This window comes from Gopherus flavomarginatus, chromosome 15 (genome assembly GCF_025201925.1).
Source record: "Gopherus flavomarginatus isolate rGopFla2 chromosome 15, rGopFla2.mat.asm, whole genome shotgun sequence".
In the NCBI taxonomy this organism is placed as follows: Eukaryota; Metazoa; Chordata; order Testudines; family Testudinidae; genus Gopherus; species Gopherus flavomarginatus.
The window spans coordinates 20,427,276-20,454,451 of NC_066631.1; the positions used below are offsets into that span (position 1 = coordinate 20,427,276).

General features: G+C 47.9%; 1 protein-coding gene across 1 annotated transcript in view; it reads right to left on the minus strand.

The window, feature by feature from the left end:
- Positions 1-26,625, minus strand: part of MMP17 (matrix metallopeptidase 17) — a 118,071-nt gene extending 91,446 nt beyond the window's left edge. Inside the window, exon 1 of the mRNA XM_050923520.1 lies at positions 26,439-26,625. Coding sequence (XP_050779477.1) covers positions 26,439-26,573 — 135 coding nt within the window. The 5' untranslated portion in view covers positions 26,574-26,625. The remainder of the gene's footprint in view (positions 1-26,438) is intronic.
- Between the last annotated feature and the right edge of the window lie 551 nt (positions 26,626-27,176).

The window sequence follows — 27,176 nt, forward strand, 5'->3', positions numbered from 1 at the left end:
TCACTCCCGGTCCTAAACTCCTACTGTGTACTAGGAACAGCTGCCCAACTCCATCCTGGAGGGAGTTGCATTCCAGTGGTGGGGGAAAATGGTGCCTTAATGCTTGTAAACTGCACTGGGCTCCTTTGGGATAGTAGCTGCTACACAATACAGGCCATTATTATGATGAGCATATAGCAATTTCCCTGCATCTCTCTGATATGAAACACTAGATGCATAACAAGTTCTAAGTTGAAAGCACAAGGAAAACAGCAGCACCATACCATAATATATGGGGAGATACGCTGCTGGGGACATCCCCACCTCAGATACTCTGCAGCAGTTCACACAATTCAGAGGACAGACAGCATGGTGGGGAAGGGATATTTCTAGTTATTTTATATAACAGACTCAATATAAGTCTTAATGAAAGACGAATGTTTCGTGCACTCCCCAAGCCTCGTCTCATCAGTTGTTCTTTCTGTGCCTTTTGATTCTTCCAACACAGCTATTTCTGTATGTTAAAAACAATGTACTTGTAAAGACCTGGAAACATCGTCTTATCACTGACCCCTGCTTTGTTCCATTTGTGGCAGTGAACAGAGGATACATTTAATTGATACAGTGATGCATACTCTGTGTATGTTACAAACTTTTGATATGAGGGAATACAAACAGCCCGTTTAGGTGGAGAATTTACATGTATGAAAATGAAGGAATTCAAAGCTGCGGCACCAACTGTTGCTATTTCTCATTTGGATTGCAAGGACCAGGGCCCCATTGTCATAATAAGATAGGGAGTGTACAGTGTAAGTAAATGAAGTATATTGTAGCCTGTTAAATATAGACCTTATCAGACCTCACAAAAAGCCCTAATTACTGCACAGCTTCCAAACCCTGCACTGAATATGGGTTCCTTGAAGGAGGGAGAAAGAGAGACCGGGGATGGAAGAAGGCCAAAGGGAAAAGGAGCAGGCTGGGAAAGCAACATGCTCATACCCAACTTTGAAATGGAGGAACTAAGGCACAGAGAAGAAGGAACGAGCCTAAGGTCTCACCGCAGAGCCAGGAATAGAAGCCAGGTCTCCTGACTCTCACTCTCATCACCTATCCACTGGACCAAGAAGCAAAGAGGAGGTGGCAAGAGACACTATGCAAAGAATTGTCTACTACTGCAATCAAGGACAGCATGGCTTAGAATCCAAGGTGGCCATCTTTGTGTTTGCATGCAGACAAGGAGTGTGGAATAGTTACTAGTCAAACTGGGGCACCTAGGAGGCAGTGCTCACAGGAAGGAGAGCACTTTCTAGTATAACGCTGATGCAATAATAAAAGTGCCCTGGGTCAATACACTCCTTAGATTCGGGGAGTACTTATACAGTTACCTAATGAACAGGAAGGACCCAGAAGCTGGCATTTGAAAATATGTAATCTCAGCCCTGAAACATGGCTGCAGCCGTTTTTCTCCTCACGGATATGGGTCCTGGGTTCACCTATAAAGGCGCCTGGTGTCTCCACCCAAGAAAGCCCTCCTAGTGCACAGAACACAGAGGGCTTGTCCCTTGGGAAAATATTTAACATCCAGACAAATGTCAATCAGAGCACACAAAAATAAAATATCTACTGCAATTCCCAGGGTAGTAAAATGGTAGACAGTACATAATCTCCACGCCTCCCAAAAGTATTGCCAGTTCAAACAACACTGTGTCCCTTCTAGCATCTGCCTAGGCAAATAGTGAGTTTAGGCTCAGTTGTTGATGGGTGGGGCAGAGCTGAAGCCAGTGCTGGCTTAAAAAACTAAATAGGGGTGTTCTTACAAAGCATCCACACCAAGGATGGTCAGATCATTCTTGTGGCTCTCTGGTCAGGATCCCAATGTGCAGTTAGGCTGGCTCTTGGTAGTCTGACTGTGAGTCTGTCATGGAGTCCCCGGGTGATGCTCTGGAACTGCTCCCCACAAAGCCAGTTAGGACTTTGGGGAGCCTCCTCTCCCTTGGAGCAGACTATCTTCAGGGCAAGAAGCTTACACGGCTTCACCTTCCTGGGTTTCTTCTTGGAGCATTCAGCATATGCCCCTCCATGCGCTTCCCACAGCGAGTCCGCCCAGGTGGGGTCCTGGGGAAGCCAGCTGGTCCTGCACGCACACCCATTTTGCTTCGCAGTTGGATGTGACTTTTAGCCAGCCAGTAAAACAGAGGTTTATTAGATGAAAAGAACATGGTCTAAAACCAAGCTTGTAGGTACAGAGAACCGGATTCCTCAGCCAGGTCCATTCTGGGGCCCAGCAAGGCAGACAACCCCATCTGCCCTCACTTCCCATCCCCAGCCAGCTCCAAACTGAAAGACCCCCTCCAGCCCCTCCTTTCCGGCCTTTGTCTTTTTCCCGGGCCAGGAGGTCACCTGATCTCTTTGTTCACCTTTAGCTATTTCCTTGCAAGGGAGAAGGGCACCAGCCATTTGTTGCCAGGATACAAAGTGTCAGCCATTTATGCACAGTGGAGACTTAAGAAATGCATAGGGGAAACTGAGGCACCCACACAGTATTCAGAGGAAATATTAAGAACAGTCCCACTTTGTCACAGACTCTCCTCAGCCTTCTGGGTTTCTGGCCTCTGCTGTGATGACACCGTTCAATGTGCCAGACATCCCAAAAGAAGTTAAAAGTCTTCTCTTGAGCAGGAATGTGGAGGGGAGAAGGATCCTCCCTGGCTGCCATGCTTTTCTCTCTGCTACACCCTAAACGCAGTCAACCCCAAAAGTAAAGCCAAACCCTTTCTCTCCGAGCTCTGGCTTATGAATGGTTGTTGCTAGTAGTGTTGCTAGCTGGGTCTCTCTTCACCCTGGACCCAGGTAATCTGGGAAATGGAAACACGAACTTTTGCCACCATTGCTGCTGTAGTGTTGTGTAAATCCCCTACATGCTCACTGTGGTATTTCAGGAGCACTGTCTTCAAAGGGGTTACATATATTGCAAGTAAAGCTGCATGTCTGTCACGGAAATCACAGATTCCGTGACCTCCGTGACTTCTGCAGCCCGAGCCACGCAGCCCCTGGGCCAGCAGCAGCAACAGTAGTTTGCACGTGTGGGAGGGGGCTCAGGGCTGGGGCGGGAGTTGGGATGCAAGGCAGCACTCACCTCGGGGGGAGGGAGCTCCTTGGCTCCCACTGATATGTCCCTGGAGCTCCTAAACAGAGGGGCCAGGGGGCTCCGCGCACTGCCCGTACCCATAGGCACTGCCCCCACAGCTGCGGTTCCCAGCCAATGAGATCTGCAAAGCTGGTGCTTGTGGAGGGAGCAGCGCGCGGAGCCACTCTGGCCGCCCCTCCCCTAAGGAGCTGCAGGGACGTGCTGGTAGGAGCCGAGTAGGGAGCTTTCCAACCCTTCCAACCCCCCCCCCGCCTCCCAGCACTAGCAGGGGTACTGGGCCACTACCCTCCAGCACCCATCGCATCCCCAGACCATCTCCCCAGAGCACCCGCAGCCCCCAGCCCACGTTTTAGTCAGAGGTATATAATAAAAGTCATGGACAGGTCACGGGCATGAATTTTTGTTTACTGCCCGTGACCCGTCCATGACTTTTACTAAAAATACCTGTGACTAAAACGTAGCCCTAATCATAAGAAACTTAGGAGCTATATTTATAATCAATATTCAGTGCCAGTAAGGTGGCGAACCCTGCTCCATACTTCCCAGAGCTTTATCCTTCTCTGTTCTTCTGTTTACACAGGACATTTAGCCAAGAGCTGAGATAGGAGCACCATGAAAGGTGTTTGAGACAGGACAGCCAGTTGCTGAAGCAAGATTGTTGAGAAAGCCCTGATAACGCTTCAGAGAGCCTTTGAACTATTTCACTTCCCCCACCAGCTGCTGCAGCCATTGCGATTCCCCTCTTTTCTTTTCCCCTCACCCTAGCTGTCCAGTCTGGGGCCCTACAGCTGCCAATTCACCGAAGAAATTAAGCAGACAGCTTCTAACGCCTGGACAAAGGCATCTGTCCGGGCCAGCAAGAGACAAGTTCTAGAGAAGCGGGGATGGGGGAGTGAAAGGGAATAATCAGGGGAAGCTGCCAATCCCACCAGTCCACTGAGAAGTTTTGGTAGCAGACAATCCTGTGTGGAGCACAGAATACCAGAGGTAAAACATCATTCTAGCTATTAAAGGGAGGAGGTGATAGGCAGGTTGCGCTGGTGAGCAGGGGAGAGGAGGAAAGATTACGGCCATGTCCGCATTAGGGGTGCAGTACCACTATAGAAATACTGATACATCATCAGCAAAGTTCTCCCAGTCTGGACACAGCTATAATGGCTAAGTTGCACTTTGTTCTGGGGCAGCACAGGTCACAGGTCACTTGAAGGTTTAAACTAGAGTAAATGGTGCATTCTCTGTAACTTGACGTCTTTAAATTGTGATTTGAGGACTTTGGTGACTCAGTCAGAGGTTAGGGATCTATTACAGGAGGGTGTGGGTGAGGTTCTGTGGCCTGCAATATGCTGGAGGTCAAACTAGATGATCATGATGGTCCCTTCTGACCTTAAAGTCTATGAGTAAAACCACCCTCCATGGGCAAAACAAGCGATGCTGGTAAAAGTGCGGTTTTGCAGTTTACATTAAGGGCTTCTGCTGACACAGCTATGTCGATCAGGCATCACTCCATCTCCCTCTCCCTTGGCCAACATAGCGATGACAGCAGAAGTCTGTAGCATAGACATAGCCAAAGAGCAGAGTGGTCTGGTGGCAAGACACGGCGCTCTCTGCTACTCCCTGCCAGAGCAGTTTCTGACTGCTGGGCCCAGCTTCAAGCCCTAGGTGGGGATTGCTGCAGAAGGGAGTCACCCAACCAGTTCTCTCTCCAACTGTGGAACTATGCCTCCAAAATAAGCCACCCTCCAGACCTCCTCAGCTAGAAAGCCGAGTGTGTGTCTGCAACGAGGGATTGAAGGAGAACAAACCAACCAACTTAAGGCAGCCAGAGGATTCCATAGGAGCCATGAACTAACTACCCAAGAACACCTTTAATATGCAAGGAGATCAGGAGATCCACGACAGAGGCTCCTGTAGAGCATGAGTTGTGCAAAGACCTCTCAGCGGGCACCACACTCAGAAAAACAGATTGACATTTCTGCAGACCTGGCTGCTGGGCAAGGAACACGTCTTCCCATGTTCCAAACAGCGGCTAGCATAATGGGCACCAAACCTGACTGGGGCTTTTTAGAAACTTGTAATATAAATAACAATAATATGTCAGTCCATCTCCAAGGACTTTACAGCAGAAAGGAAGTAATATTATCCCATTTTACAGATGGGAAAATGGAGGCAGCAATGCTGATTTGCCAAAGGACACACAGACTGTCAGTGGTAAAACCAAGAACAGAAGGGAAGTCTCCTGGCTGCCAGGGATTCACTGAGACCCACTGAAAGTTGAGGATGCAGCATGTTAACCTGCAGCTTTTCCCCTTTGTACTCTCCAGCACATTGAGTCATTAGGATTTTTTCAAAACCTGTCCCCCACACACACACATTTTTTTTTTGCAGGCAGAAATGCTGCTTCATCTCAGCAAATGCCAGATTCCATTTCTGCCAGCATGAAAAGTGGTTTCTGTACTGTAATGACTCTAGGAGAGGATGGATGTGAGGCATAACCTACAGACTCTCAAGAAAGTTTCTAAAATATTCACAAGCTCCCTGTGCTTATGGATTAGCTGCTATGATTTGACAAAAGAATCTGGCTTTGAAAAAGTGTTCTAATTTCATTAACACCGTAAAGGCCACAGCATTTGTGCACAAGTAAAGATAATTTCACACATGTGGCTGAGAACATGACTGGTGGCGGGGTAAAACCTAAGCTGATAATATAATTTGGCCTTGATTCATCTTTCCTGTGTGGGGAAAGAATTCTCTGGTACAAACAGAGCTTCTTCCTAAGACATACATGTTCACAGAGGTCTGCCAGATCCACACTCATTTCTCACCCATTTTCCTAGAACAAGTAACCAGGTTATCATGAAATCTTATTTTCATTTCACCCACCTGCATCCAGCAGGCATGAGGGCTTAGTGGGGAACTTGAGTACAATACAGATAAGAAAATAGCTTTCCTCCTACACTGTCCTCTTGCTTTTGCACCTGCAATTGTCTGTGTGTGAAATGTGTGTCATTTAGCACTTTGCCTGCCCTAACCCCAGCCCTCAAAGAACGCTAGTGGAGATAAATATTGTTACTTCTGCACTATTAATGTATGAGTAAACTGACGAATGGAGAGGTTAAGTGACATGCGCAATGTCACAGAGTAAGTGAGTGGCAGAGCCAAGAATAGCGCCTGGGGTTATGACTCCAAGTCCTCTGCTGTAGCCACTTAACAACACCACCTTCCTGTACATCCAGCCTCCATTGTACAATAGACAATGACCTCCCCTTCCCTCAGGTGCTTCCAGATTGAAAATATTATGAACTGTAACTCGATTCTCGAGCACTTTCCCACTTTATTGTTTAGTGCCCTGTACATCTTCTATAATCTTGTTCTGTAGTGTAACAGCCAACTGCTTCCTCTTTCCCCTGCATGCATTAGCTTTATGGGGATTTGAAGCTCTTTCAGAGTATTAAACCATTATATTCGTGTATCTAGTGTCCCATCAGACGAGGGCGGAGTATCTGGCATGTTGTTTAGTTGCAGTATTTATTTATGTCAGGAGAGCTCTTAAAGCTTTGGACTGCAGCTGTTTCTGTCTCTGTTCTTTCACAGATTAGTTTTTGCTCCTGCCACGTCCCCCGGCTGTGCCGTAACTCTAGCAGTTCTCTGGCCCAAGAAGATTCAAGCGGACAGTGCTTGGTTTTGCCTTTTGGACATTGTGGACTCGCTGAGAGTAGAAATTCCCTTATCCTCGTTATTCTTGCACCTCTGAGCTCAGCAAAGGCGCATCTAGCCTGCAATTCTACTGTAGCTTTGGTTCAGGCCTGATGAGTACACTTCTACCTAAGTGCACTGAAGTCAACAAGACTCTTTCTAATGACTCCAGTGGGCTTTGGAGCAAGCCCATCATGCAGGCCAACTGTGACATTGCTTGTTAGCATCCCGCATTTACTGTCTCTCTCCAGGAGATTCTGAATTGACAGTGCTCAGTTGACAAGCAAAGCTGTATATTTTTTCCGGACTGTTAGCTGGGCACACTTGTCCTGGCCTCTGAGAGTCAAGCTGGGTTCTCGCCTTCTCATGCATTATTATCCCCTGGAATAAAGATTCTGCAGGTCAGATTCTGCTGTCGCCTATGCTGGTCCAATTTTAATGGCTCTGCACAAGTGGAACAATCGTGCACATGAGGAACAGAAGGAACAAAGCTGTGGATGACGCGCCTACACCTCCTGCATCATGTATCCGCAGCTCAGGTAACTTTAGTAAAGGTTCTGCAGGCCAAGTTAGGCCCTCACCGAATTAGACCTCTGCAACCACTTTTGTCCCACAATGAGATCCAGTCCTCCAATGGTCTTGCAGAGGTGGATCTTGTTGCACTTGAGTATACAGTCCTGCTGATGATGCCCAATATTGCACAGAATCCAGCTCACTTTCTTTGAGCCGCCTTGGCTCTTCAGAGTAGTGGGCTGCAGTGTAGAGGCTGAGTTAAGAGTGGTACCTGGGCTGCTTTTCAGGGCTGCCCAGAGGATTCAGGGGGCCTGGGGCAAAGCAATTTCAGGGGCCCCTTCCATAAAAAAAAAGTTGCAATACTACAGAATACTATATTCTGATTGCCCCACTTGCCCCCCCCCTCTGGGCAGCCCTGCTGCTCTTCACTCCACACCAGGCAGAATCCAGGAGCGGAAAAATCTCCTGTCTGTTTCTCCTTCTGTCCTCTCCTTGCCTTGGCTGTTTGAAGTGTTAGCTCTCTGGGGCTGTTTTTCATGATGTGTTTGTACAGCACCTAGCACGGGAGACATCTCACTGGGAGCTCTAGCAGTTCCTATGATACAAATATTAGCCACCTTTACAGCAAATGCCTTGAGGCTGAGAGATGTAGCACAGAATCAGGTCACTGAACTATAAGAAGAACTGTCTTGTTGAGGCCCCATCTGGATGAGGCTGAAAGAATCTCCCTGGTAATTGTTATATTCTTCCTCTGGCCAACGCTTCAGGAAGCTGAGACTGGAATGTGGTTCACCACTTCCCTCCTCTGAACCCAATTTAAAAGGGAAACAACCCCCAAACCCAAGAAGCAGGTGGCAGCCCCGCAGCAGTTCCGTTAAGGAATGTACATTGAAAAACAGCTAGCGAAATATGAGGCCAATAGTGAGATGGAAATTCCCACCCTAGTATTTTGGTCCAAAGGAAATGAAAGAGGCATTTTAGTGAAGGCAGCAAGCAATACATCTTGCATCTTTGTTTTGCTCCAGTCCAAAAAAGGGGTCATTTTTTAACATCATCCCTGGATGGCTTGAGTGCCTTCTTCCAGCACATCACAGAGAAAGCAATTTTGCCCTTGAAGTGCATTTACCCAACAGACCACTGGGTCCCTACTTCTTGACGACACAGACAGGTGACCTGCAGGCACCTAAAATGCTTTGGCACTGTAACTGCAATATTCACCCAATTAAAGGCTACCATCCTCCCCCTTTAATTTCACCTGTCTGCCTTGCAGAGGACCAGATGCTGCTGCTGGACAATTTTTCTCCCTCTTCCTTTCTATTTATGAGTTATGATGATGATTTCAGTCTTACAGTCACTCTGGCAGATAGTAACTCTGCTTTATAATCAATGGCTGCTGTCCGATTTTTGCAAATGTAGCAGATCCCCTCTGTGCTGCTGTTCCTGCACTTTGGCTCATTTACCCCCCACCCCCCGGGACTGTTCTGTCACCCACATGATGAAGGGCTTCTTTCCCCTGGCCTGGAGGTTATGCATTGCACTTGCAGCAGGCCACAGTATAGGATTCCTTCCCCTCGTTGCCCTCTGAACAGCTTCGAGTGCCTTGTAACTTCCCCAGGTGATTTGCTGGGAGTTGGCTGCAAATTAGCTTACTATTAGGTTTTAAGTCTACCACTGGAGGTGGAGAGAGTGCTATGTAGCTTTCCTTCTTCCATCCTAGCAGCAGCCTGGGTAGAGAGCCATTTCCTGTCGCTCTCCCAGCAGAGCGCCATGCACCCAGACAAGCTCCCTGCTAAAACAGCAATTTCACTACAAATCCTAGTACAAGGTCTTACGATAGTGTAGCAGGGCACAGTCCACTCCTGCCTTCTAGCCCCACAGAAACCAGCTCAAACTTCACTGGCTGAGTAACCACTGGGTCATTTATTTGAGTTCCCTCCACCAATACCTTCACAGTCCCATGCGACAGTACTATTTACCATAGCTTTTAGCCCTCTCCTCGGGACCTGAGAGGAGCAGAGGTCTTCCTTCCCTGAGGCCTCTGTGAGACCGGGCTCAGCTAATACTGCTTATTTGCTTGCTTGCTTTTGCTCTCTCTTCTCCTCTTCCCAGCACTTCCTTTCTTGCCCTGATGGGCTACCTGGCTCATCAGCCCACTGGCCTGATTAGCTAATTACCTTTTATTACTCCAGTTAGCTTTCTCTGAGGGAATGAATGCGTGTTTGCTGAGGGAACAAACAGGTGTCTGGGTGATCAGAGTGCCTGTTCACCTGTTAATGCCCTGCACTCTGTCACAGACAAGTTACAGTCAAACCTGGCCATAACGCGCCCCATCATAGCATGAAATCGCACATAACACAATCGTAGCTTGGCTCCCCTTTAAGGTACAGTATGATACTGTACCAATGGTCCCCAACGCCATGCAGGGAAGAGAAGCTGCAGCCCCGCACCTGCTGGCGACAGAGAATTCCGAGGCTGTTGGCTCCTCTTGAAGCGAGAGGGAAGCCACGGCCCCGCACCTGCCGGGGACAGAGAGCACTGGAGCCCGCAGCCCTGGAGTTCTCTGTCCCCGGCAGGCGGGGAGCTGCGGCTCCTCTTGTAGCCGGAGGGAAGCTGCGGCCCCGCATCTGCCGGGGACAGAGAACTCCGGGGCTGCGGGCACCCATGCTCTCTGTCCCCGGCAGGCGGGCAGCCGCGGCTCCTCTTGTAGCCGGAGGGAAGCTGCGGCCCCGCATCTGCCGGGGACAGAGAACTCCAGGGCTGTGGGCACCCATGCTCTCTGTCCCCGGCAGGCGGGCAGCCGCGGCTCCTCTTGTAGCCAGAGGGAAGCCGCGGCCCCGCACCTGCCGGGGACAGAGAGCACCGGCGCCCGCAGCCCCAGAGTTCTCTGTCCCCGGCAGGCGGGGGGGCCACAGCTTCTCTCCCCTGCTGGGCGCTGGGCACTAGGGGCACTAGGTGGTGCACCTCAATGCACTGCTTTGGGGACCACCTGACTGATTTGAAACCCCACTATACCGTGACCCAGCATTTAGCACGATGGGATTTTTTTGGACCCCAAAGGTCACATTATAGCGGGGTTTCACTGTATTTTCATTATCACAGGCCTCAGCCCACGTCAGGACCTCTTTGCACATGAGCATGGGTGGCCCAGTGTAGGACTGAAGAAAATAGGGTTCTGTTCTCTACTCTGTCATAGGCTTCTTGAGTGACTTTAGGCCAGTCACTTAGTATTTCTGTGCTTCAGTTCCCTATCTGTAAACTGCCCTACCTCCCAGGGGTATTATAAGGTGCTCAAATACTACAGTGGGGGGAATATAACGACAGGCTAGGCACTGCACAAACCTATAAGAAGAGGCAATCTGTGCCCTGAAGAGCTTGCTGTCTAAATGGACAAAGAAAACTGTATTATCTCTAATTTTACAGAGGCACAGACAGATTAAGTGACTCAGCAAACATCACATGGAGCCAGGATTTGACACCAGATCTCCTGTGAATTATTACCCTTCTGCTTTCTCGGAGATGGCAGTGCTTGCTGCACTCTCTACCAGTGGTACAGAGTCCTCTGCCCTCTGTTTACATTACTGGGAGAACCCACCTCTCCAGAAGAGACCAGGCAGAATGAAGACAAGCTGGAGAACCACTATGCTATGTAAGAAGAGCTGGGGGTCAGTCAGAAACTAAAGCTCTGTAATAGACCAAAAGATGTAGCTCCCTCCCCCTCTCCCCCAGGAGGAGGAGACTAATGCATTAAATGCTATGAAGAGCTGTGAAGGGGAATCTAGAAAGAAAACATTAAGCTTTCAATTCTGGAGGGTTGTGGGGACAGGAGTTGATGCAGAGAGCAAAGCTAGATACACTTCTGGAGCCGAGAGCACGCTGTTACTGAGGGAGAGGCAGGAGACAAGCGATCCGATAAAAGGTGAGGGCTACACAGAGTTTCTCCCAGATATCCGAGAGCATGAAAAGAAGAATAAGGAGGTTGACAGAGGAGGTTCGTGATGGCAGTTGGCAATCAGGGAATCACTTCCCCTGAGGTACAGAGCTTTGTCTGCCAGCCAGACGTGACTGAGGCTAAAAGCCAGTTGATTTGCAGGGTCAGAAGATATCCAGTCACCAGAAGGCTGATTACTGTGCCAGCTATTAATTATAGTTCTTTACACTTGAAATACTCCCCTGGCAGCTTGCACAGAGCATGACAAAAAGGCCAGCTGCTGGCTAACTGGAAGGACAGAGGCGCATGCTCTTTATTATGGACCGAGGATGCAGGAATGAGTGAACTCGCATCCCATTACCGTGGGCTCTAACTCGGTGACTCCGAGGGGGATGCATTGTATTAAATGACATTTTCAAGAGTAGGCCAGACAGTTATCTTGACACTTTGACTGTGTCAGGCAAAGAGAATCTTTACTGCAGAGGAGAGAGGGTTGGGTGGGTCTGCGTGGAAAAGGTAGCCCTGACTGTAGTAATAACAATGGGAAAATACCTGTGTGCATCTAGCACCAGCACACAGACAACTACGGAGGAGATTCAAAGGGGCTGCGCTGCTACTGAAGCAATTTGCTAAGGAGTAGAGTGAGGAAGTTTGGCTGGCTCTGGGATTACTGCAGAATAACTAACAATACTTAGACAGCACTTTACAAACATTGCCTGATTAATCCTCACAACCCCCAGGACGCAAGTATTACTACTCCCACTTATGAGAGATTTAGCAAATTGTCCGGGATCACAGAGGGAGCCTACGTCAGAGGTGGGATCTAAACCCAGAGACCCCCTGGCTGCAGATCTGCACTCAGACCATTTCTCTCACCCTGCATAAACCAAATGAGGCAAAAAGTCTCCAAGGCTGAAGATAAAATTAGCCTTGAAGAGACAGTACAACATTCCTGTACTCCTCGGAGGCCTCTCATGACCATCGCGGACGGTTCTTCCCAAAGGCCCATCCCACCTTGTGCTGCCAGGTTTGGAGCTGTTGCGTGATGGGCGATCTGGATTCCTACCAGGATGGAGTGGAAGCCCAGCTCACATGGCTGCACAATAACAGAAGGGGGAAAGCATTTGAGACTCGATAAACAAAGACTGCTTTCTCATTCCACCAGGAGCAGATCTCGCTTACCAATCTGAGTCTGAGCGACAGGTTCTTTTATGCACGACAATCCCAAACTTCCTGGCATGGAGGCAGTGATTTTAGATCATGAATGAAGCTGCACATGAGGAATTAGCCTGATGTCCTTGTAGTTTCCACAAGAGGGCACCAACAGAACACCAATTGAGATTTGTTTCACGGGTCACTTGAAGAATGTGGAGAAAGTCACTTTCCCTCCTTTGACACAGAGGCAAAACCAGCAAAGATTTTCTTGAGATGGATCCAAAACCCTTTGGCCTGGCAGAACCCCAAAGGGCTCATTCAGAATATGGCTGGGACAGGGCAGAGAGCGAACCAGGGGTTTACCTATTTGGATTTGAGTACAGGTATGCAAAAGGCAGATTATGCTCTGAAAATGTTTAGTCTATAGTTAACCATTTGGGGGACACAGAACATAGAACACAACCTATTGGAAATAACCAAGCTGCCTCTATATGGTATACAGATGGGGATGGCACAGGAGTTAAACTACATTTTTCAAGGCGAAAAGCTGCAAGAGACCACTGGTTTGAAGAATCTTTATTGCAGCAGTAGCTGTTCTTTCCCTCTGCCAAGCCCTACCTGCTGGAGGAGCCTTCAAGTCACACTTTCATTCCTTCTGAATAAAAAGCCTGCAATGGGAATAATTGTCTGAGCACTACCAACAGCGATGTATTTCCAGGGCAACCCAGTCCAATCCACATGGTCGACCCCCTAATGCACACTATGGCTGCACAGCTGGGATGAAAGTCACAAAACAGAGCCAGGGCAATGGACTTCATTGGCAGTAAAGCCTGGACAAATGGCATAGCAATTGGCACACCTCCGGCTTAGATGGCAGGCCTCTGCTAGCCTGTGATGCTCTTTGCAGCTGTTAGCCAGGGCCCACGTGTTGCCATGTTAATTTAAGGTGTCCTGCTCCACAGCCTTGTGTACATTTTGCACTTCTCTGCTCCACACTGGCTGCTAAATGAGTCAAAGTTATCTTGATACTTAAGTGTATATTTCTATTTCAAGGGCTGGTGCATTGCTTATTTTTAAAGCAATTCATTGCATTGCAATGTGATTATCTCCCACTAAAATATAGAGTGTGTGTTATGTTTCACCAGGCACAAAGAGATACTTTCCCAGTCTGACATCCATTAATGGAAGAAACAAGAACTAAATCTCCAGGAGAAAGCACAGAATAAGTCTCCTGGCACTGAGCTCTCAGAACAACATGACTGCTGAACTCTACCTACCCTAGATAATGGCCCCATTACCATTAAATCTGAGCACCTCACAATCTTTCAATGTATTTATTCTCTCTACATGTGAGGTAGGGCAGTGCTATTACCCCATTATACAGATGGGGAACTGAGGCACTGAGAGGATATATAACTTGACTAAGGTCACACAGGAAGACTGTGGCAGACCAGGGAACTGAACCTGGTCCCTAACCACTAAACTTTTCATGCCAGGAATTTAAAGGTGCACTCAATACAGAAGTAAAAATGCATCTGAGCGTTTCAGCTGATCCTCTGCTAAAGGGACCCTTTGCTTATTTGACACAATTACATTTCCCAAGAGAATTCTGACATTCACGACTGCACTGAGACAACATGAACATGAAAGTAAAACACAGACTACAGCATGGTCACGGGAGCAGAGTTATGCTGGGTCCTCCTGTGGGTGAAGGGAGCACTCTGCAGTCAGGAGTACAATAGTCACATTGGAAGGTAGATGTGTTTGAGAGGTGGCTGCACAAAGGGTGGTTAGGAGGGGGACCTAAACCTAAGGCCTTGTCTACACAGGGAAACTGACCGACACAGCAATTCCGGAATATCTCCCTGTGTGGACACTATTCCAGAATAGCTAAATTATAACAGAATAGTTATGCTGGTCAACCTCCCCAGTGTAGACACGGCCTAAGGGGTGTAAGCTCTTTGGGAAGGAACAGTCATTTTGTGATATGCTTTTAGAGTGCCTAGCACAATGGAGCCCCGACGCTTTATTGAGCCTCTGGGTACTACTGCATTAGAGGCAGAAGTCTACAGCGGGATTGCCTGTTCAAACAGCTGCCACCAAAAGACAGCCTGTTCCCACATACAGTCAAGCTATATTGAGCTATATATAAAACTTGTTCAGGTTCTTGATGCTGTCATTTGAAAGCATCAGTGCAGGGTAAAGAGAGGCAAAGGGAGCTGCTTACCTGCAGACATGGGGATTGATGGCCCCAGGGAGAACCCCTGCGCCCCCTGGCAAAGTTATGATGAGGCAGACGGAGGGAGCTGTGGAAGTCAAGTGGTCCTGCAATATTTGTTTATTTACTGCATCCTCAGCCACTGAGCAAGCACAGAGAAAGAGGACTAACGTAACATTGACTCATGGAGACATTTAAACTGGGAAGAGCTATGGGCCTGATCAGACAACATCCACAAATAATAGACAAATAGATGAGTGCAGCCTAAAAGAGATGGCTCAGCATAATAGATGGTGTTTACACAGCATGTGGACGGCAGTGGTTGGCACAGATTTACATAAGATTGGTGTGTGCAAAAGGTAAACGCAGCTGGTTTAATCTTGCTATATACTTAATGCAAACCAGACATCAGCACACAGGTTCCCACAACGGTGCTCCAATAAGGACATCACTTTACCACAAGGTTAAACAAACATGTTTAACTTACTTGCTACTTACTGTGAGATTATTCCCCTCCCACCACATCTCTGCCCCTACTGCACAAGGGTTTGGGGGCAGGGAGCCCATATCACCTGTGTGCCAGGAAGCCCAGCTCCGTTGCATCAGGGGTCATAGCACTCCAGCTTGGATTAGCAAAAGGGAAGAGTTATCCAAAGCACACGGACATGCACACAAAATGGTACAGTAATAAAGGTAAGTTCAAAGTGCTTCTCTTAGGAAGGAACAATCAAACACACAGCCACAAAATGAGGACTAAATGGTGGGGTGGTGGTACTGATGAAATGGAGCTGCAGGTTATCGTGGATCACAAATTGAACCTCAGTCAACAATGTGATGCAGTTGCGAAAAAGGCGAATATCACTCTGGGCTGTATTAACAGGAGCGTTAGATGTAAGACATGGGAGGTAATTGTCCTGCTTTATTCAGCACAGATGAGGTCTCAGCTGGAGTCCTGTGTCCAGCTCTGGGCACCACACTTTAGGAAAGATGTGGACAAACTGGAGTGAGTCCAGAAGGGAACAACAAAAAATAAAAGGTTGAGAAAACTTGTTCTGTGGGCATCTTTAGTCTTGAGAAGAGACAACTTCGGGAGGGGGAACTTGATAAGTCTTCAGATATGCTAAGGGCTGATATAAAAAGGACGATGATCAATTGTTCTCCATGTCCACTGAAGGTAGGACACAAAGTAATGGGCTTAATCGACATGAAGCGAGATCTAGGGTGAATATTAGGAGAAACTTTCTAACTGTAAAAGTAGTTAAGCACTGCAGCAAGCTTCCAAGGGAGGCTGTGGAATCCCCATCACTGGAGGTTTCTAGGAACAGGTTGGACAAACACCTGTCAGAGAGGGCCTACGTTTTCTTCGTCCTGCCACAGCACAGGGGGCTGCACTAGAGGTCACCTCCCAGCCCTCCATTTCCATGGGCTGATCTACACTGGTGGGGGGGGAAATCGATCTAAGATACGCAACTGCAGCTATGTGAATAGCGTAGCTGAAGTCGAAGAATCTTAGATCGATTTACCTCGGGGCCTCACGGCGCAGGATCGACATCCGTGGCGCCCCGTGTCGACTCCACTACTGCCAGTCGCTCCGGTGGAGTTCTGGAGTCGACGGGAGCACGTTCAGGGATCGATATATCACGTCTAGATGAGGTGCGATATATCGATCGCCGAAAAATCGATCGCTCCCCACTGATACGGGGGTCTGGACATACTCCGTGATTCCAGGCCCTCCTACAGTGACTAGGAGTCACACACCCTCTTCTGTCACATCACTGTGAAGAGGGATTCAGTGCTAGTCATATGTTTAGTCAGTTTCCCTTGTGTGTTGCATTGGTTTCTCCAGCCCGCTTTAGAGAAAGGGACCCGGGGCTGCTCAGCTTGAACTGACTCTCTTCCTGCTCGTTCTCCTCCTGCCACACGTAACACTTGCCTAAGATCATCCTTCACAACAGCAGATTAACTGATGTCACAGATCCCGCAGTTAGGTCAGTGTTTCTATTACACACGCCTACTCTCAGGTGCTTAGAAATCAGTCCTAAACAGAAACTTGGCAGCAGCTCCCCAAAACTGTATTTTTTCTTAACACGGTTCAAGGTAGGATGGGCTGACTTTGAGATGTGCAGAGCACCTGCAGTTGCCATTGACTGATGATTTAGCTGAAGGTGCTTAATACTTCTGAAGGTCAGCCCTGGATGCTTTAAGAGACATGAACTTATGCAAAAGCAACTGAAGTTTGCTAGTTTAGAGTAATTTTTATTACTCCTATAATAACCATGAAAACACAACAAACAACAACAAAACAGACAATTGTTATCTCATAAACAGACCTAGACACTCCTGTGACTTTAGGAGGGGAAGAAAACAAGGTCTAAATAGCCAAGATATATAATCCTGTGAAGTGAATGTATTCGCCTCTCATTTGAGTTTCACTTTGTCTAGATGCAATACGTCGATTGTTTAAATCCTCATATACACAATAAACTGTCGTGATCTCCCACTTGGGCTTAGGGAGATGATACACCATGAAAGCTTTCTAGCTCCAGAGACGTGACTGATTGGTGCATGGGCTGCTGGAACCGGCCAGACGTTCTGGGGTTTGCAGAAGACGTATAAATCTGCCTACTTGTCTAGCGATGGATTGAACTGTCCTCTAAACCAGATTCTTTCATCGGGAGGGGCCCTCTAAGGTTAAGTGCTTGCTGGAAGACGCAGCTAGATACTGGAAACTTGGATTACATGTAGAATGACTCCTCTCATTCTCTGAAGCAGCATGCTTGGCACTCAGGATTTCACATTCGGAGAGAGGTGATGCTTTAGACTTCTGTATTTGGAGATCTTAATCCAAGAGCCCATCCCCCTTGGGTGTTGCATGGAACTCTCAACTGGCACAGCACTGCCCCTCCACCCACACTTTTAAATCATCTAGACTATGCGGGACACTGATTGAACCTTGATACTATAGTGATGGGTGTATCAGAAATGCCTAAATAGAATAATTACCAGCCACATTAATCATTCTTCGGTTGAAGTGTGATATGTATCCACAGCAAGGGGAAGAAGTCGGATGGTTTGCATTTCATTGCTGATTATGGCAATACCAGGCTGTTGTCTATCTCAGAAATCTCCAGGGGGGAGTCTGAAATGTAAATTGCCACAGCGTTAATAAAACGCTGTCTAAAATACAAACCCCTCCAGTCTCTCTAGCTGTGTTTTTACACAAAACACGCTGCCGACTCGCAGACGCCTCTATCAGGGATTTCCCTTTTGCAAACCCAATTTACTCTGTTTGGCTTTTGAACAAAAAAAAGTGCATCAGCGACATGAAGGGTGGAATGGTACAGACTGTCTGGTGCGAGGAATTTACAAATCAGCAGCAAAACTGAACAAACAAAAAATAAAAGCCAATTTAATGCAGAGACTTTATCAAAGAAGCAAACACGCTTCTCGAGTTGCCTCACCCACTGTCATTCTATAACCAATCGTGCTGAAGGAAAACTAAAATCGTGCCACTCCCTCACACCCTCAAAGCAAACATAACAATATTGTAACAATTCTAGTGCTCTACAGGAGTTGGCCATTCCCTGTCCCAGCAAAACACACAACTTTTGGAGAGCATATCACAGTTATCTTCAGGAATAACGGGAGTTCTCCCAGAACAATGGCCAGTTCCGAGCCACTCATGGGCTAAAAAGCAGAATGTATTCAGCTGCTCTGAGCTCTGGAAAGTGTTCAACCAGAGGAGCTGATTTGGTAAGAAGGGGGCTCGTCTGCTCATATTACACAGGCAGGGACACAGTTTGTTTTACTCATGTTCAATAATAGTCAAGAGAAAGGACCAAGCCAGGATGTTAAACTCCAAATCCCACCCCCAAGCCCTCATGTTTCAAAGGTATTTGGGTCTGGGGGCTTGAGTGGGATCCATCTCTAGTCGTCACAATACTGATCAGAACATACACTTCTATAGCAACTTTCACCCTGAGAGATCCTAAAGCACTTTAGTAACCATACGCATTCAGGAATGGAGTACCAAGAAAGGGCGTTTAAACCCCACACAAGCAAGCCGAATCCTTTCCTGCACCAAATGGCCTGTGCTGCTTTCATGTTAGAGAAGTTAGAATGATCCGCACCGGGCCCTATGCACCAGCGACCTTTGATACCATGTGGCGTTTGCTCACTGTAAAGCCCAAGCCTTTGCAAATGCCCCTTTGCTTCTTCAACAGAAGCTGCAGAATTGCCTCATGCGGGGAAATCTGCTAGTGCCAACCAGCCACATTTAATCAAACTAGCAATTCATCTCCTGTGCCAACCGGTCTGTTTAGGTCCCAGCTGTAGGCGGTCTTGTAAAACACGCCTGAGCGCAGAATAAATTGAGCATGTGGCGTCATGGAAAGCCTGGGTTGTCAGATGTTCTTCAATGACCGTGAGTTACACAGAAAGGAGATGTCATTCTGGGCTCGTTACATGACAAGCAGATACAACTCAGAGGTGTCCATCACCTTAGAGCAAAGGCTCATGACACTGACAAGATTGCTTTCATGTACGCAAAAGATCAATATTGTCAGGATGAAATAATATGTCAGCTGATACAAAGAACTCAACCCTGTCACTGGCAGTCAACAAGCAGGAACACTCTCTCTCAAAATAAAATAAAATAAATAATAATAATATAAAATAAATAAATATACCGCCACTCCCTCAATCACGTTATTTGGACAGGTCTTGTCCTTATCAGCAGATCATCTCTAGATTTCTCAAAAGAATGATTCTCTGCAGACAGAGTTTATCCTAATCTCAGAAATTCCTCTTCTATTATACTAAATCATCACAGCTAGTCAAATTGTCCGAGTCTCACCTGAAGACTGTATTCCTTGGTGAACTTCAGTATTTACTTCTTGTTTTCTATCCCAGGTCTCTTCCCTGAACAGAAATGTCGTCAAATACAATTTCACACTACAATCATTTAAAACTCTCCAATCCTGCTTGATTTCAGTGGTTTCTTCTCCTGACCCCAACACTTCTGTGCTAAATGATTTGTTTCTCACTGGGGTTAACTTTGTGTATTTTTCTTTTTATATATTATATATATATATAAAAACATCAAATCTCTTAATTCTCTGACCCAGAAATCAGAGACAATCCTCATAAAAAACTGGGACAAAGAACACACAGACAGATGCACAGGAAGAGCTTCTGAAACTCCCAAAACTATCCATTTAAAGTGATTTTGATTAAAGAAAGCATTTGTAGGAAAACAGTTACTGCCAGACGTTGGATTGTTTTCTGATCTTCCAAAACTTTCACTTTTAAGTGCAGCTCTACTCTAAAAAGTGACTTTTTAAACCCAGATGGCAGCATGGTGCCCCATGTTTTCCATCTCTCTGTGACTTAAGCACCAGATGTGCTTACTTTACAAATAAGAGGGTTTTTTGCTAATGCCAGCCCTGTGAAGTCAATCAGGAATCTGAGAGTCAATCTGGGTACTTTTCATTCCCTGCAGCATCACCAGAAATAAAGGCTTTGCAGGCCAAATTACGCTCTCCACAAAAGCTGTACAACCCCAGTCCCTGCTGTAAAGAGACTGGAAATAAAGAAGGCATCTTGTTGATGACGCACAACCTCTCACGTAGCCTCACCAGTAATAAAGCACCTGCAGGCCAAATCGGGACTTCAGTTACAGCCATGCAATCCCATTTGCACCGTCAGTCACACTTGTGCCAAATTCATGCAATTTAATGAGTTGGCAGAGGTGTAACTAACTGGAGCGAAGTTATCAGTACTGCAGATGATGTGCAAGGTATTATAGGATTCTCTCTGAGCTGCGCTGGCTCTGCAAGATCTGCCTCTGACGATAGGGGGTGGAGATCTGCTGAGTCAGAAGGTGCTATATTCTACACACTCACTTTCCACATTAAATTATAATTTAATGAGGGAGAATGACAAAGGGGCCAGATAGCTTTCTAATTAAAATAACAACTGACACAGATACAGCAGTTTCCCAAAGCATGTTAGGAAAAGTGAACAGACGTGTATGGACAAGCCCGCAGACATGAAGCCACCAAGTAATGCAGGGCAGAGAAAGAAAAGGAAATGTTAGCCATGGAAGTCAGTGCAAAGCCCACCTCTTAATAAAAGGGACGGGGGATTATCCACACTACACCATGCAAGCCGGACATTGGCTGGTGAGGGCTTATCCAAAAGTCTCCTCTGCACACACACACATGGGAATGGAATTCCATTTATCTCCACTGGGGAAAAACTGCCTGGACCCTGATGGGATTTTAACCCCGTGACTCCAAGGAGCCTGAGGACAGATTCAGAGGCGACGTGTAAGGTGGTGTCAGTTACACATACACAAGTGGACCTCTGGTGGTAGAATTTACAATTCAAAGGGGGCAGAGCAAAGCATAAGTTAATAGCACTGTGTGCTGGGAAGAATCAGGTGGGGTCTATTTTAACTTACACCTCCTGTTGGCTGATTTTCCTACTGTGCCTATCTCCTCCAGCCCTTCCGCGTGTCAGTTACACTACCCAGACCCCCTTAGGTGTAGCTGGTCAAGGCAGCACTTAGCCCACTTCACACAGGGCTTCCAGGTTTGGCCCTTGGTGTTTTACATTCAATGCTCGAGACCAAAAATAAAGGAGAGAGAGAGAGAGCCGGGGAAGGGGGTGAGTCTAATGAATACCCCTCAAGATCCCTTCACCAGAACTGCTGGAAAGCTGCCAACACCATGGCTCCACGCACTGGCTTGGAACCATCACTAAAAGCAGAGTCTCATTTTATTGAGTAATTTAGCTTAACTACCACCAGTAATTCAAACTGCTGGGCTCACAATAGCGACTGAGCACAGGACTAAATTGCATTACAGAATCTGAGGGCGGATGGTCTCAAATTTAAAAAAAGGAAGTAGCAATTCTAACCAGCCAGAGTGTTAATACCAGATGAAATGCTTTCACAGGAGAGGGACTGCTGGAAAGCTCCCAGCCAACCCTTTGTCAAGCTAATGTAGTCTGCATTGTACCTTGGCTTCAAGAGGTACCTTAAAATGTAGCCAGTGTCTATATTCTTACATGGAAACCCAACATCCTTCCAAGAAATACTTGGAACCTTGAGTGAAATAATATGTCAGCTGACATGAAGAACTCAACCCTGTCACTGGCAGTCAACAAGCAGGAACACACTCTCTTTCAGAATAATAACAATATAAAATAAATAAATACTCTGCCACCCCCTCAATCATGTTATATGGACAGGTCTTGCCCTGATCAGTAGATCATCTCCAGATTTCCCAAAAGAATGATTCTCTGCAGTACAGGGTTTATCCTGATCTCAGAAATTCCTCTTCTATTCCACTAAATCATCACAGCTATTCAAACGGTCAGAGTCTGACCTGAAGACTTGTCAAAGGGAAGCAGGAATTTCAATTGGAGGGGAGGGCAAGCAAAGCTCTTCTCCATATGCTGTTAGACAGATCGCATCATTGTTTTGGCTCTCCCAGAGGTTTTGTAATGGAAGATTTGCCAGTTCAGGATGCAGCTCTAACTTGCATGTACTTTGCCATTAGCAGCAACAGCAGATCAGGAGGATGTTGATTTCTTCTAACATGAACTATAGCAAGCCTATTTCGGTACTAGGGGGAGGGTTTTATTTTTGGGTTAATGACTAACCATCTTGAGCTTTGAGCCATAAAATGAATGTGCTGTGGAGACACTGCCGCCTTTAACCTGCATTTAAATGCAGCAGCATGGCAAAGGCTGTATCTGCAGTGGGAGGCAGCGGGGAGAGAGATGCTTGGCAAAAGAAGGGAAGGATGATGTCTGATGGTGACAGCCACAGAATTGCTGCTGCTGTGCGATCTGCCTGAGCAGCTCTGAAAGTCAGACGGATCCTTTCAGAGACAAAGAGCCAGCCCCTTTCTTCCCATGCACTCTGATGCAGATTTTGCTTTGAAAACAGTACTGGAGGAATGCACTGCACAGAATGCTAGTTCACTCCGTCCCCCGTAGGAACTCCCTCTCCTTCCCCCTACCCATTCTTCAGCTCATCCACAGAGAAACCTGTGTGCCCATTATAGCCCTGCTGGCTGGAAGAGCTCTATGCCCATAAGGGTCATTCAGCAGGAAAGCAGGAACAAAGGCAACAGGAGTCCTGCCTGCCGTGGGAACAAAGGAACATTTGGTGGGGATAGGGGGAGGCGAGGAGGAGGAGGACGGTTAGTCCATGGCCTTGGTTAATGAATGCAAATGTCTACATTGCCCCTGGAACAAATTCCCTGGAAACAACACAGGATGACATTGAATGTACAGCAAAGAGAGAGAACTCTTTCCACTGACAAGGTAGAGCAAAAAGCAAATGAGACAGCTGCAAAGGGGAGCATCCGACGTAACAGATGGCCCCCTTGGGACACAACTGTACATTTTGGGAGCGTCTGCAAACCTAACAGCGTTGCTGGAACTCCAGTTTAATGTGTCGCTCTGTGGCAGGCCCCTCATACACACCCTAGGGACATCACGGTCGCTGCAGCAGCCCCCACTGTCAGGTTGGATACTGCAAACCTGTGCTCTGTTTGGACATCAATCCAGTTCAAAGGCACTCATGTTTTGCCCTAACTTGATACACAGCTTGTCCCAGCAGACAGCTTCTGTGACAACTTTCCAGCATCCCTTGCACATGACAACACAGCCCAGCTGCCAGGAGCTGGCTTTTAACAGCACGCGCTGAATTGTTAAAACAGCAGGATCTCCAATAAATCTCCAGGTCAACCCCCTTAGCATACAGGTTTACCAAGCTGGCCTTCATGAGAATCAAGGTCTGCAGACATCTCGCTCTCAGTGCCTGATTCAAAGCCCCTGAAGTAAAAGAAAATCTTGGTACCTGCTTTACTTCTGACATATGGAATGTTTTTGCATGTGTGATGCCAGAGGATCTCAAGTCAAATGACCACAGAGCCGTGAGTAATTAATATATAAACTGTGCTTTAGACACTGCATCAGATACAGTCTTCTTTTTTATATATTTAAAAGGTGGGGGAGGTCAAAATGATCAGTGTCAAACTTCAGAAACAACCTCTTCATCTTGAAGGACAATTTCAATTCCTCATTCATTCCTCCCTCTCTTTGTGAGGTTAGCTAACAGAGAATAATAATAATAAAAATACGTAGCAACCAAGCTAGATTCATGCACAGGGCAGGATATTCCAGTAATAAACATCACTCGATATCATACTGCTGTGGACAGTACTTGAGCAAGCTCTGCCTCTGAATTATAGCCCTCTTTGGTTTTGCCGAAGTTTGATCCGGCCCGTTTTGTATAGCAGCACTAGATTGGAGCATCCCATTCAGCTGCACAATTTGGTCCGCCTGGAAATGACCTTTTAGCTCCAATTTGCAGAGGAGGGAACGGAACACCTCTGTTGACACAGTGCTGTATTTACTGCAGAGAGTTGCTGGGGGAGGAGAGGCGGGGGGATTTGTCAAAGGTTAGTGGTGCTTTCTATTGCCATGGTTTCATGTTTCCTCATTTTCAAATATTTGGTCGAAATGCCTCCTAGACCCTTAATTTCTTATTTGCTGCATAGAGTGGATGTCAAATAAATCTTCCTAAAGTGCCCACTTCAAATGGGGATTTTCCTGACAATCCCCTGAAAACTGTCTTCTCCTCGCTGCTGATTACTGGGAATAAACAAAAGCCATCTTTATACTCAGACTTCTGCTTAATTCCATCAGTGATGCAAAACCAGGGAGGCTGATCCTCCACACATTCACAACTGGCCATGGGAGCTGTACACACATTGGAGGGGAGAAGTCAGAAAGAAACCCATTTTAGATCATCTAGTGGATGTTCCCCTGCTTAACTGAGGATTGTTTTTAAAAAGCGTAGTACCCAATAATTTGTCCCGTCTGAGGGGGTTGTCCTCACATCACATTTATGCACACCCTTTGTCTGCGGGGATCCCACAATTCACTGCCAAGAAGCAGTCTCAATGTCACAGACACTGGATTGCAGCATCACTAAATGAATTCTAATGGGTCAGAGACACTGATTCAAGGAGAGTGAATTTCTGTGTACACATAAGGCATCTGAGTTCTTGAATGCACTTTGTAGCTGGTTTTCAATCCAAGATCAGCTGCAAACAAGTAACCCTCAGAGGTTTAAATGCAGCTGTAATAAGTATTAAGCCATGTTAAGCATAGCAGCTCTCTCTCACACAATGTTTAACTCATAGGAGCCCCATGTGACACATAGGGTAGCAGGGGGAAAAAATCAGGTTGACTAGTTTACAGAACATGTTTGATTCAGCTCTCTTGGGATGCAGTGTAACCACCCATCTGACACTTATATTCAGTTCAGCTTTAGCACTTGGATAGAGGTGACCGCTAATGCACAATGATTGTGCAGCAGCACTTTGCTTTCACACATGCTTTCCGGGTGGTTCTTGTCCAAGGAACCAATGTGGACAAATCCCTTCTGGATCATAAAACAGGTGCTCAGAAGTAGCCAGCAGTAATGCCTGGATTGTGATTCCATCACAACTCCTGGCTTTACAGCAAATAACAATGAGCATGAAGTTCCTGGTATACGGTTTTGTTTAAACCATCCTTGTGAAAGAACTGCTATGCTGAAAGATTCCCCTCGCCCCCTCCTGGCAGCAGTGCCCAGCAGTGAGGTAGCATCTCGACACAACAGTCACTGAATTGCCTAAAGCTGGAGAGTACGAACCAATTCCAGGATCTATCACTGAATAGAGATCTAAGTCCTAACTTTCCTAACAGCAACCTGGAACGAAGCCAGTCGCGTGGCTTTGTTCGTTCTTTGAGATGTGCCCTCTTTTACAGAGCACAGGCTAGCATCCTGCACAATAAACTTCTCTTTCTTCAAGAGAGAAGTCTGGTTCTCTCTTTAATGTTAAGTTGCCATGGAAGTGCCAGCACAGTGATCAAGCAAGGGCAGTTCCCAGCCTGCCACTAACTAGCTTTCGGTTCCTAGCTGTACCGCCGAAACAGAGCAAGTCCCTGGGACAGATTATAGCACAGGAAGCCTGGCTGCAAAAACCAGCATGTCTTTGGATAGATCTTTTCAACCAAATCCTCTGTTTGGATCTGATTTGTAGTAGGATCCATTGAGAAGCATAAGCGGTCTCTACAGAGATCCTGCCTATTGGGGGGTTTCCTACTCAGAATACATATTTTCAGGATTACTATTTGGTGGTTGGCGTTTATTTACATATTTTAATCCCAAGCCAGAACAGCCTCTCCTTAAAGAACCGGAGAGTCCAATGAAAATCTTAGTAATACTTTGTTTTCAAAATTCCGTGCGGGCTACTAATATTAATGGACTAATACATCTGCGGGGCGCAGAAACTGGAAACAGGTGATTATTTCAGCTTCCACATTTAAGGCGGGGGGGGGGTCAGCTTCCTTTGCAGCTTCTGAGGAGAGAGGCAGCAAAGGAGCTTGTCTGGCAAGCTGCACCCTGATCCCCAAGCTCCAACAACCATAGTGAGCCCTTCCATGGGGGAAAAGCAACGCTGCTCCTCCAACCCCAAGCTCATCACTGTCCCTTCTCAGCACCAGGCTCCATCCTCCCGGGAAACAGAAGCGAGTCTAAGCTCCCTGGTACAATGGTTGCTCCAGAGAATAAGCAGCCTATTCCCCAAGAGGGGGTTTAACCCTCACTGGACCCCCGCACCCCAGCCCCAAGGCAAGCCGATCCCTCCTCTTTCCCCTTCCAGCCGGGCTTTGGGAGGGATGGACGCTCACGCTGCACCCTGAAACGACGGGGACCCCGCGCGGCTGCAACTTACAACTCCCAGGTTCAGGTCATCGGCCGTAGGGGTCGGCGCCGCGAAGGTTTCCTGCCAAGCCAGCCAGACGGCGATGGTCAGAAACATCTCCCGGGAAACCCCACTCTGCCTGGTGGCCGCGGTCCGCAGCAGCATCCCTCCTAGTCCTGCGCCGCCTCCCGCTGCCGCGGCCCGGGCAGGAGCCAGCGCCGGGCTCCGGCGATCTGCGGGGCCACCGAGGCGGCGGGGGGCGGCATCCGAGCGCGCAGCCGCCTCCTCCCCGGGCTCCAACTTTCCCGGCTCCCGCCGCTCTCCAGCCCGGGCGCTCCCCCCGCGCTGCAGCAGCCGGGCTCCGGGGCGGTGGGAAGTTGCTTTGGGCTCCGCGCCTCCCTCCCCGAGGCTGCGCAGCGGCCGCCCGCCCGCTCCGCAGCCAGCAGCCCGGCCGCCTCTGGCCGCAGCCCCAGCCCGGCCGCCTCGCAGGGAGGAGGGGCGGAGCGGCGCCCGGGGGAGGGGCGGGGCTCGGAGCTCGGCGGAGGGGGGACCCCGCGCGGGAGCTACTGGGGGGGCTCTTGCGACCCTGCACGGTCCTCGCTGCAGCCGTAGCGAGCCCCCGAGCCCGGCAGCAGGGCCGGTTCTCCGCCTCCCCCTGCTCTGAGCAGGCGCTGCCCCGGGGCAGCTCCCCGGGAGGGTCCGTCCCCTCGCGCAGGGACTTTAGCCGGCGTCAGGGCTCAGTCCGAAGAGAAACACCCCTAGGCTCCC